Below are 13,219 nucleotides of genomic sequence, written 5' to 3'. Positions count from 1 at the left end.
TAATTACATCACTAGAGTAGAATTAAATGTCAATAGCCCCTATTTGAGGTTAAAACTTAGGGAGGCAGCATGTAGATAAAGGGGAAAATAATGAAAAGAGAAAATATATAGGTCCTTAAAAACCCAGGGGAGGAGCACAAACAGAAAGAAATTTAGAAAAGAAAAAAATGCACTTAGAAGTTCAATCCATCCCTCTCCCCTCCTGCAGAGAGTCAGGCACTGGAGATGGTTGATACTGATTTCCACCCCAGCCCAACCCCACAGCCTAGGCTCCTTGCAGCACAGGCATCTCTGAGGCTGAGAAAAGTTTCCTCACCTGAAACTTTTAAAAAATTGATGTAGGGAGCACATTGAATGCAGCCCACTTTAGGTCTTTAGGGGATTAAGAAAAATCCTTTCTCAGGAAAGTTAGCAAGTTTCTGGTGTCTAGGCAGGAGCTTCGTCTCTCCGTCATGTCTGTGTGGCCTGACTGGGCAGCTGGGGGTGTCGCCAACATCTCAAGAAGGGGACTGGACTTTAGGGTTCAAGAGAACAGGGGCAGTTTTCTCCCCCCTGTATCCCCCCTGATTGCACAGTGTAGCTGCTTAGTAGACATTTATTGAGTGAATAACTAGTAAATGAATCCCCGAAAAGCCAATTGCCAGTAGTACTCTCTGTAGACAAACACAGGAACAATAAACTACAAATAGTAACTTAAATATCCATCATGGTTATAGAAGTTAAAGGTATATGTATATGTGACGTCAGGTTTCCCCAAAACACCATGCAAGCAGAAGGATAAAGGGAAAAGGGTGCAAAAATGAAATGTTCATAACTAAGGTATTGCATAAATAGATTAAATATAGCCTATGCTATGTAATATATTAGACTATAGAACTCCAATAATCAAATAGGAAAATATGCATGCCACACTGTTAAACGAAAAAAGTAGTTGGCAACAGTAGATCAAGTATGACTTCAAATTTGTAAATCACAAAGTATATGAGAGTTTTCTGTGTATTTTTCATAGAAAATAACCTAGGGCTTCCCTGGTGGCGCAGTGGTTGAGAGTCCGCCTGCTGATGCAGGGGACGCGGGTTCGTGCCCCAGTCCGGGAGGATCCCACATGCCGCGGAGCTGCTGGCCCCGTGAGCCATGGCCGCTGAGCCTGTGTATCCGGAGCCTGTGCTCCGCAACGGGAGAGGCCACAACAGTGAGAGGCCCACGTACCACAAAAAAAAAAAAAAAAAAAAAAATAAAATAACCTAAAAATTTTAAACAGTGCTTATCTCTGGATAGTAAGATTTTTGATTACCCTTATTTTCACTGTTCTTAATACTGTTCTTTCCTTAATGAAGATCCCCTCCCCCATCCTACATTTATAATCAGAAGATTAATAAAGTGATTTAAAAGTAAAAAATAAATTACTCTCTTGCTGTAGCCAGATAGCCTGTATTCTTGTTCTAATCCTGTCTGTGGAATCTTTAGGAAGTTAACTATACTGCTTAGACCGTTCCTTTACTTGGAGAATAGAAATACTAATATTGATATGGGGCCTTTCGATTTTACAAGGCAGATGTGTGGATGGAATGAGGGAATGCATGGGAAAGCATTTTGTAAATTGCAAAATACTAGATGCATACAACAGTATAGATGGGGGTGGGCATTGGGATGAGGGGGAAAATGAAAGGGAAAGTGACTTTGCATGATTGAGATCAGAGTAAGTGAGTGTGGCCAGTGATAAAATTTAGAGACATCATTAGAACAATTTTCTTATAGGAACTGTAAACTTTTGTATTATGGAACTGGAAAAATTCCAGAGTGTTAGATTAAGACATTTTCATTCCTGCCCTCAAGTTACGCAGAGATGGCTTGTGGGCCTCCTTAAAAATTAGGCTAGGCCTCTGGCTGTTGTTTCTTTATGCAGAGGATTACGGGAAGAGAAAATATATTCCCTCACCTCCCACTCTGAGGTTATGTGAGTGGTGGATATGGGGTAGTGGTTGAACCAATAAATGTTCTTATTTAATTCCTTAAGTAAAAACCAGTTTAAAAAAATCAAAGTAAAAGCAAAAGCACAGCTAATCATAACAACTTCTTTCCAAATCCATAATATCCTCTGTGTCCTCTTGATCAAGTCAGTTTCCCTTATTGACCTTCAGTGTTCTCATTTGTTAAATAAGGAGTGTCAACTAAATCATCCTGTGAGTCCCGTTAAGTAATAAGTTCTATGAATCTCAGTTACCAATGTTATATAATGATGGTCTTCCCTTTCTACACATCTGTAAAATTGGAAATCAGGGCAAATGATCACCTTTCCAGTGACATAGACATTCCATTGGCTTCCCTGAGAAACCTTGCTCACTATTTGCTGGTTTGGCTGACACGTTATACTAAAATATCATGACTCAATTTTACCTTGGGAAAGTTATTGAAACTTTGTGAGCTTCAATTCCTTCATTTGTAATCTGGGAACAAAAAGAGTACCTACTTTGGAGGGTCCTTTGTGGTGTTCCATAAGATACTCCACACAAAATGGTTAGAGCAGTTCCCGCACAAGGTATATGTAAAGTCAAAATTAGGCAGTATTGGGGCTTCCCTGGTGGCGCAGTGTGAGAATCTACCTGCCAATGCAGGGGATATGGGTTCGAGCCCTGAGTCTGGGAAGATCCCACATGCCGCGGAGCATCTAGGCCCGTGAGCCACAATTACTGAGCCTGCGCGTCTCGAGCCTGTGCTCCGCAACAAGAGAGGCCGCGATGGTGAGAGGCCCGCGCACCGCGATGAAGAGTGGTCTCCGCTTGCCGCAACTAGAGAAAGCCCTCGCACAGGAATGAAGACCCAACACAGCCATAAATAAATAAATAAAATTAAAAATAAAATTGGGTAGTATCATTGATCTGACAAGTGTTGAGTTTTTTCCTAATTTTTTTAAAGCTTAGCACAAGTTGTGAGAAGACAGGCATTGAAAGATAAGAGTTTGACTCAGGGACCTCCTATTTCTTGATGTAAAACTCTCTTTGTGGAACCACATCCCACACAATCTAAAGAATGCCATGTTCTTCCATTAAACCTCAAGTGGCTGAAAAGGCTGATGTTCTTGAGCCTGCATTTGATTTTGTTGGGACTTACACAAGCTAAACTATACAAAGCCAAGCTACAACAACATAAAATAAACCCAAATTAATGTACTGTTTTTTTGCAAAAGGATAAATAGAACATTTTATTAACACTTTTTTTTTTTTTGCTGCAGCAAAATGATAGTCCACATCTTTTCATTCAACACAACAGAAGCGATGATCACGTTACATCACTTTGAGACGCAAAGCAAAAGATATTTTTATTATCTTAAGGTCAAGAATCGTTTGCATTTTTAAAACAAACTTTATGTTTTATATTTGCATTAGCAGGGCCTCCAGTCACTAGCACAATACAATGAACAGATCAAATATTCAGAATAGACAATTAAACACACCAATAGTATTTTAAGTTGAATTGGGAAATGCATCACTGTCATTTTAGAACATTATAAAGAGGTCTGATGTTAACTTTTTAAAGGAAAAAAATCATTCCAACCACCCGAACAGCTACCACAAGCAAAATGAAGATAATATACAGACAGGAAATTTTATTCATTGCACTTATTGCTCGGTACACAAATGTTGCAATTCCTGTTGAGTTATATTAAGAAATGACAAGCAAAATGCCTCTGCCCCATCTAAAATTCTATGACTCTATGAAAGTAGAAATTGCAGTCCCCTAACCCAACATTAGGTGTATGCTATTTTTGGTTTTTTCTGAAGATTGTTTATTATGTATCTGTGTATGGATATGTATAAGATATACAGATATATAGATAGATATAATTTTAATATAATTTATTGTCCTATATATTTAAGACAAATATTTTAATGGGAATTTAAGTAATAAAATTGTCTACTTACAATATCTCTATTAAGTTTATCTTTTCATATTATATATAGCTCTGTGGCACAAGTTTTATCTATATTTAATTACTAAGGAAGAAGGATATCTATATCATTTCTATTTCTTTTGTTGTTAATATTGCATTTTAAGGGCTATATCTCCATATTAAATTTCTTATTAGGTTCTTTATGGTGTATGCATCTTTTTTTTTCTAATGCCAGTTACAACCAGTACAAAGTTGTAATAAAAAATACATTGGAGTTTATTTTTAATATCTTTTGCAAAAAAGTTAAGTGATATGCTACATGAAAAGTCAGATTTTATTGAAGTGTGAAGTGTTTTATACTGTTAGGTAAATGAAGGGAAGAACATGAAGCATACCCCTCACTTTACAAGTTCCTTTTCACAGATATAAATGTTTGTGCCAAAGCATTTCATATAAAACACTGCAAGATATTCCTCCTGAGAATCAACAAAATATTCTACATTATGTAATAATAATTATTTAGTACACCTTGCTAGTTGCTAGCCCACAACATTCTTCTCTGCATGACAGATAGCTCAACTCCATGATTTAAGTCAGTAAATGTCGCCAACATCTAATGCAGACAACATGACAACTTCACTTTTTTTTAGCAGGATTTCTGCACGATATCTTGCCCTACAGTGTAAGAAATACGTAAGTGCATTTTGCATGATCAAATAGCTTTGGCTTCCTAACCTCTGTAGGATGGGTTGTGCCAACTGTTTTAGTTGTGCTTTATTAAATGGTGATGAGTTTTCGCTCATATGAATCCAATGATTAACTACTTGCTTCTACAGTTTTGACCAGTCAACCTTTAAATCACAAATGCAAGAATGGATGACTTGAATGGAAATGATGGAATTTCACAACTTCTATAGATTGCACTTGGTGGTAACTTCATGAGTTTGTTTTGATTTCATTTTTACAGCAAGACTTGCCTGGCTGATATGTTTACATGTTTACACCACATTTTTTAAAAAATTTTTGTGCAATCACAGTTAATTTAATCACAAACACTAAAAATAAATCCAGCAATTAGCTTTGTTATGAATAATCACCTCGGTCCTTGTAAGTGTATGAGTCTTGTACGTCTTCTTGTACAAATTCCTCTTTCTTTTCCCAATCATTAGGCCAACCTCCGTTGGCTTGTGTTGTGGCACCGTAAGACTTGGTGGTACCATAATTTATATAATTTTGAGTAATGTCCCCTGTTTCTTCATCAAGCTCATCTTCATGGATAAATCCACATTTTTCTTCACTTGTTTCCTCAGGGTCTGCCCAGGGTTGCTTCTCTCCTGAGGCGAATATTGCATAAAATATAACTCCACCATAGTGGACTAGGGCAGCGATCAGGAAGACATACTGCCACTCTTCACGTGACTGCAGTGACAAAAAGTGGCACTGTGAGAACAAACTCCCCATGTTTGAAAAGCCTAACATCTCTGAATGTTCCACCATCAAGCTTTTCATAAAATGTTATCTTCAGGGGAAACACCTGTTCTGATCACACAAAGCAAATAATGTGATAGAAATGCTCTATAATACTATGACTTTCATTCAAAAAATTAAAAAAAAATTTTAATCTAAAGTTCTGAAATAGAACTCCAAATATATCTAAGGTCTGCTAATTTTTAAAAGATTCATAACCTATCTTTTAATTTCCATTGAGTTACATATTTTTTCTCCCACTTCTTTTATTTCCTTTTGGTAAACCATAATTTAGAAGCTCTACCTATAAAGACAAATAGCTGATAACAATATTCTTCCATCAATTACTGCAGAGAAGTCTGAATTGATGTTTACAAATAAAGCTCAGAAGACTTCCATTTGTTTATAATAATGAGCTAGGTGGTGGTTGTTTTGCCTCACCAGGGATATCACAAATATTAAAAGGTGTTGAAAAGCATACACTTATTGGTTGAGGAAGAGGATTCCCTCAGAGCTCTTAGAGTTAAATTCTCTTCTGAACCTCAGTTATCTCCCCTACTCAGAGGTGTGGCGACTGGGTCACAAAGAGAATGCCAAAGAGAATATTTTAATGCTTTTCCCCAACATGAGAGAGATATTCTACAAGTGAACATCTCTTTTGCTCTATCTTACCTTATTCTTTGTCATTGCACCAACAATAATAGGGCAAACCATTCCTGACAATGTGCCAACACCATTTGAAATGCCCATTAAGATACTGGCATATCTCGGAGCAATATCCAAGTGGTTAACGTTGAAACCTGAAATACACACAGAAGATGTGGCTCAGAGAATCCCAAACTTCTAAGAAGTGGGTGACTATAGAGTATCCTCTACCACATTCACCACCCTCCTTAAAAGATACCAGGCTCATAGCATGTGCTTAATAACTACTTTTTGATAATTTAGCTCAGGGGTATAATGAGAATGAAAGGAGGTATGATTTGTTATCCAATACTTAATATGTGATAGTCACTCCACAGAGAGGAGGAGATATTCACTTAAAAAAAAGAGTAAGGGTAAGCAGGGGAAAAGTGAGTAGTGAGTCGTAACATATCCAAATAATAATTTCTAAATGTTTTATTATTTTTATTTTCTAGTGGAAATATGTTGAGTAAACCTTCTCAACATTCAAAATGTTAAAGGGGAAAGTACAATGTATAGACTTTTTATCACTAACAAAAGTCAAAGTGTTACAAGTGCATATTTTTTTAAAAAGTATCTTACCAGAGATAGCAAATCCACTGAATCCCACTGCAAGTACCAAGAACGAGATTGCTACCCCTCTAGTATGAGAATAACCAACAACCAGAAGCAGCGTTGCTTCCATGCCAAAACCTTCAGAAACAGACACATGAAAATATTTCAGAAATTTATGTAAATTCTTCTGATGAGTCAAAACTGTTAAAAATGATCACACATCAATACTTGACCTAGAAAACCACTTCAGGGAGCCTATCTTAAAAAATAATAATAACAGTAATAATTTATGCACAGAGGTTACTGAAGCCTTCTTTGTGTTTTAATAAAAACATCAAAAACAACCTTAAGTTTCAATGGTGGGAAAGGTAAAGTTAGTCATGCAATTATTTAAAACTAGGAGTTATGAAAATTTGAAGATGGGAGAATGATTATGAATGAACAGTGAGGGTGCAAATTTAACAGCATATTTGATACGCATGGAAAAGGTTGACTCACTCACGTCAGTTGGAACTTCATGAAATAAACACACATTCTTAACATCATTTATGTACTTACCACCACAATTCATGATCTTTCTTACTGTAGTAGTTGAAAGAATTTGCTTGCTTCTTAGAAAATCTGCAATCTGCCCTCCAATAGGCACAATAATTGTCATTACTAAGTGTGGCACAGCAGATAGCATGCCAACCTGATGAAAAACAGAAAGGGGAGAAATATACGCGTCCATAAGTAATATGGGCAATTTAATAGTCTCATAAGCTCTTTATGGACAAGGAAGAAAAAAAATACTGCCTCTAAATGACCACTTACTTACTTAGTCCCAGAATAAGCAATAACTTCCACAGAATAAGTGAGAAAAGCTAAGCAAAGTTATTTTGATCCATTTTTATCTTCTAGAAGCTAATACTTTTTTTCTGAGTCAGTAAATTTTGAGTTTATGAGTAAACTATCCTGAATTTTATCACAGAGTGATTCACATTTATGTATCCTTTTTATAGTCTTAAATATGTTTGCAAAATCTCATCATTAGCATGAGAGCGGGAGAGAAAGAGAGACAGAGACAGAGTCAGAGAGAAGAGAGATACATTAGACAAACCTTGAAGAGACTATTTTAAAATTCATTTTAATTTATAATAAGGCTAAAACCCTAATTCCATTTTAAATATATATCTCTTATGAGTTTTATATTTAGTTTCTAAAGATTAAGAGCCCAGAAAAATGCAAATCAATTCTCAGTTTTAGGCATTTCCTTGTCAAATACCAATACTTGGTCACATTGTCATAGAGCGGTATATAGTTTCTGTACTAATTTCATAGTAAATGGCCCAATCTAAAGCCTAACCTGCCAGCATCAATTAAACACACGTTCTGATCAATAATTATATGTAAGACATTGTCCTCTGGACATCACGGGGGCAGAAATTATGAACAAAATACATGTTAATTGTATATTATCACATATATGGACTTAGTACATTTTGTATGTATAAAGATACAAGGAAGATTTTTACTAAGTATACTTTGAAGCGCAATTCCTGGAAAATGTTAAGTATTAGATAAATGTTTATTATTTGTATAAACATGCCCTTCCGAACTAGATTACTGAAGGTTTGAGAAAATATTCTATTTTATTATGCTGTATACTGTGGTGTCACGACCATTGACTTGGTATGGTTAGTAATTAAGGTAGTAAAAGACTCTAAAATACCTTAAATATCCAAGCACTTTAATTATCTCTTTCACTCCAGATGGAAAATTTTTAATATTATTATTCTCAGTGCATTGACGAAGAAACTGTGACTTAGAGGAGGGTTATGCCATTCTCAAGGGGTTGAGAAGTTTTATATATGAGTATAGGCTGAGACTCTGTGTGTGTGTGTGTATGAAAAAGCCATTGCACTTGTGGTTTTGTCTACAGGACACTCAATTTAACTAAGGTTGGTTAGAACCATTCTCCATGTAAATATTTTAGTTCACTTAAATTTTGTTGCACTTCTGAAAGATGGTCTTAATACCATTATTTACAGGTAAGAAAACTGAGGATGACAATTATTCAAGAGCAGGCCCAAGATTATGTTATGTATCAACAGTCTCTTGCAGAGCTTGGATTTGGGACCATGTCAGCCTGGCTCCTGGCTCCAAAGCCCATGCTTTATTTCCTCAATCACCTCTTTTTCACATTTTTCAGGTTAAGTCAGTAATTTTTTTTAACCAGTATAATTAAAAGATTCAGGCCAATCTGTGTGTGTAGCATTTATCCAAAACTTTAGTTAAAAATATGGTAAGTGAATCAGAGCAACATATCTGATTATATTTAGTTTTTGCAAGAGATCGTTGCTTTTACTCAGGCATTTTCAATTAATTGGAGCTACAAGGCCAGAATGACCACACAGTTTCATTAACATCAATTGGCTCCTTCACTCTCCCCGACGAGACCTCACTTTATTAATAGCCTCTCAGTGTCATATTTGTCCTAGATTGTGAAAATGGACTCACACCTCCAGCAGCCTTTGTTGAGAAGTATAACACCTCTCAGAGCTCCCAAAGGCTACCCTGCAATGTTTGATCAGCTCCAGAGAGAGGAGCCCTGTCTAAAGCAGTCATTCTTCTCAAGAATGGAGGAAACAGTTTCCTTAGAAACAGGGATTACAAAAGAGCTCTTAGAATAGAGACTCCTAAATTCAGGTTTTCTTCAGTTCCAGGCCTTAGATAGTCTTTCAAGTAGAGACATAATATGAATAGCGAGCCCAGCTGGACTTACGTAATGACATGAAGAGAAATAGCAAGTCCATGGCCAGTATAGACAAATGGGTTCAGCAAAGGGCTTGGCACAGAGATGGCATTGAACAAATACTTGTGAAATGCTTAAATGAATTACGGTTTACCTGAATTTGAATGGCATAGTAAAGGGAACTGAAACATAAATCAAAGGATATGGGCTTACACTTGATTCTGTCACTTATTGTTAGCTTGGCCTTAGGCAATTTAAATACCTTCCCTAGTCTCTGTTTCTCCGTCATTTCCATAGAAATGACGAAAGTTATCCAGCTGGTAGACCAAACAAGTTGTTCATGAGTATGAAAGGACCTTGCAAATTTCATGTAAAGTAGTATTTTTATGTTCATTTTATCCTTCTAAAAATCTCAAAATGATTATATTTTCATAGCGACAAATAAATGTCTGTAGCATTGAGAATGCTGTGCTATAATTGGAAATGTATTATTTTTGTCTACACCACCAAGCTGTGAACTCTTGAGGAAAGGAACCACGTTTTTATTTCTGAATCTAACACATAAATCTTCACATATCATGTTCCACAAATGCTTGCTCAATGATTAAACTGGATAAATAACATACAAGAGTGTTTTCAGATATTTTTGCTATCCTCAAATCTTTTAGCCAGACAGATTTCTGAGAGCATTGAAGAAGAGTTAGATTGATAATTATATAAATACAATTCTATTGTAATAAAAGAATTTTTGTTCACTGTTGTATTGTCTTTGACCTGAAACTTAAAGGGAATTATGTTTATTTACAGGGAAAAGGCTATACTGCTACCCACCTCAATCAGGATGTAAGCTCTCTGAGGGCAGAGACGAGGTCTGTTTTGTCTGTGCTCCCAGCAACAAAGAGCCATTTCTATCAGGCACTTGATTGTAGTAGGCACTCAAACATCTTACTTAGTCTTTGTTTATTAGAAGTTATTTGTTGAATAAATAAATGAATAACTCATGAAATTTAGAAGATAAAATCTTGGCAAAGGAACTTAATGGTCACTTAAGTAAAAAAATAATGCTCTAGTTAAAGAAGGATAATTTTTACATACCTTGCTGATTTCAAATCCAAAGACTTCCTCAAAATATGCTGGCTGACTAATAAGCAATAAATAAAAAGTCCAGCTTCTGCAGAAGTTTGCAACAATTATTGCATAGACTGGCATAGATGTAAAAAATTTCCTCCATGGAGTCCTGAATTTCTGAAATCCCAAAAAGAGAGCCATTCTGACCATTATAAGTATTTTCTAACTTAAATGGGAATAATAGATACTTCGCATTTTTAGGATATGTACATGAGTAGGAGGTAGGCAGGAGGTAGTGAATCATTAATTGCAAGAGTCCAGTCAACCTTAGCTGCATGAATAATTGTTGAAAGAAGAGAAAAGGATATCAGTCTCTCCTTCTGATTAAATTGATTTAGTTTTAGAAATATACAAGATCCTATATTTATAGAAAAGTAATTCCCAAAGCATAGATCCTAGTTTCCAAGATCTTTGTTTTGTTTTGGCAGTGATAGATCAGGTCTCAGCTAAAACTCACTGCCAAATCAGTGACCTTGTTGGTATCTGACATATTTTATTTAAAATGTTGAAAATTCAATGTATCAATAGTTAGGAGGAGAAAAATAAGAAGAATTAAGAGTGCAATATCCTAGGCGCTATCAAAAGTCAATGATAACACTACCTAACTACAAATTCTCTTGATAGCCAGCGCATATCAGTATAAACTCTGTAACACTGGAGTGCAAGATTCGGTAAAATTCACATGGTATACATCTGGGTTAAAGCATGTGGCCACCCAGCACACCATGGATACATCATAACTAGTTATTTATGATATTCAAGACATTCAAAATTAACTTAAATATGATTGGCTTTGCTTATGACACTCAAAAAATTACACCTAGTATACTTAAAGATCCTGTGTATGCCCAAATATAAAACAAGTATCTTTCCCCAAGACTAGTATTTTTAGACCTTAACATATCTCTCACAGTTCCAAACACTTTCTCAATTCTTTATTTTGAGCACTGAAATACTGTTTGGTGAAGAAACAATAGCCTACTCTAACTGTGTTTAATGCTAGCTTTGGATTATTAACCTGACCAAATTAGTAAAAGAGGTGGCATACATATTTTACACAGATTTAGTAATTATTCTTGGATGTAGAACCTCATAATTGCTAGTATTAATTGTGAATCTAATGAAACTTCTTACAGATCACTTTAAAGCAATATAGTAGGAAGATATATTGTGGTGCTCACAAGGAACAAATCAAAACACAAAAACCTGTCCTAATAATAAACAGTGAGTATTGTGGCTTTAGATAAAAGTTCTAGTGACACCATCATAGATAGATTCAAAAAGTGCAGAGTTAAAAGAATTTTTTTCTGATGTGTTCTGGAAAAGTGGTGCCAGATGAATCTACTTATTTCAAAGATGGCCAAATGCAGGAATGTCTGTTATAGCATTATAGTTGAATAAGTAATAACTTCAGAACATTATAAGAAAATATTTTTTTCCTGCTGAGAAGGTGTTGTTTTTAATTCATACCAGGATCATCTCTATTAAGTACTTTTTCTTCAGGCTGCAAAACATTTCAACAAATATAAGAGAAAAGTGTCTAATCATATATCTTAAAAAATTGTTGGTAGCTGTAGGAGGGCTTATGGTATTCTGATAACATTCTATTTACTGAACTGCTGTTTGCTTCACAGGTGTGTTTAGTTTATAAAAAATCAGCAAGCTATTTGCTTACGATTTGTGCACTTTTCTGTATGTATTTATATTTAATTATCTTGTAAAGAAAAAAATAGAGATTTAAAAGACATTAGAGTCAACTGCAATATGTGATCCTTAATTGGATCCAGACTCAAAACAAATGGCTACAAAAGACATGACTATTGACTAGGTATTAGGATTTGAATCGGGTATCAGAAACTTGAAAATGATCTAGTTATTAGATAATGTTAGAGAATTATTTTCAGTTGTGTTAGGTAGGATGATAGTACTTAGACTGTGAAGGAGAATATTCTTATTTTTCTAGAGATGCATGTATTTTTGGGTAAAGAGTTATGATACCTCATTTACTTTAAAATCGTTCAGCAAAAAGAAAAGTGAAATAAATAAGGCAAGATGTTAAAAACTTGTTTCTATACAGTGGATATATGGATGTTCCTGTTACTTATTCTTTCAATTATTATTTAAATTGATCGCAAAAAGCTCAAAATAACTAAAGTACAAGTCCTATACCCACTTGATCTCATTTTTAAATTTACTTCAGGAAAGTAAAAAACATCAGTAAGAAGTAAAATATTGTGTCTAGAAACACAGTAAGGTGTAGAAAATGGGGAGTTTGAGCTTATCTATACTGTTTTATCAATCTACCAATTATTCCTTTTTGGCTCATTTCCAGAAATTGGTTTTCAATTAGACTAAATTTCTTATTGTTTTAAAAAATTTGTGCCTGACCTTGACACACAACCTCTCGAGAACTGGTAAATAAAAGAAGTATATTTGATCACTGAAGATATGGGCCAATCAGACTATTTTTGACTAGAAATTGAAGCAAAGTACTGAACTCACCATAGATTAGTCTATGTTTAGATTCCATTCAGAGCAACTGGAGCTGGTGGGCACCAGAGCTTACTGCCAACATCCACACCACCCCGCACATCACCACTTGCTTCTTGAGTAGCTACCATTAGAAGGAAATGACCAGTCTCTTTACAGAAAGAAACAGGAAGGGCACGTTCTAATGCCACTCTATTTAGCTAATGGAACAATTATAATGTAAGATTTTTTTTAAGTACTGGTTTGACTTCTGAATGATATCCAATATG

General features: G+C 35.3%; 1 protein-coding gene across 1 annotated transcript in view; it reads right to left on the bottom strand.

The window, feature by feature from the left end:
* Positions 1-4,975: 4,975 nt before the first annotated feature.
* Positions 4,976-13,219, bottom strand: part of SLC17A6 (solute carrier family 17 member 6) — a 36,217-nt gene continuing 27,973 nt past the window's right edge. Inside the window, 5 exon segments of the mRNA XM_032640690.1 lie at positions 4,976-5,311; positions 6,032-6,159; positions 6,626-6,736; positions 7,157-7,289; positions 10,428-10,577. Coding sequence (XP_032496581.1) covers positions 4,976-5,311; positions 6,032-6,159; positions 6,626-6,736; positions 7,157-7,289; positions 10,428-10,577 — 858 coding nt within the window.

This window comes from Phocoena sinus, chromosome 8, assembly GCF_008692025.1.
Source record: "Phocoena sinus isolate mPhoSin1 chromosome 8, mPhoSin1.pri, whole genome shotgun sequence".
Lineage (NCBI taxonomy): Eukaryota > Metazoa > Chordata > Mammalia > Artiodactyla > Phocoenidae > Phocoena > Phocoena sinus.
This window is presented reverse-complemented; position numbering and strand designations above follow the sequence as displayed.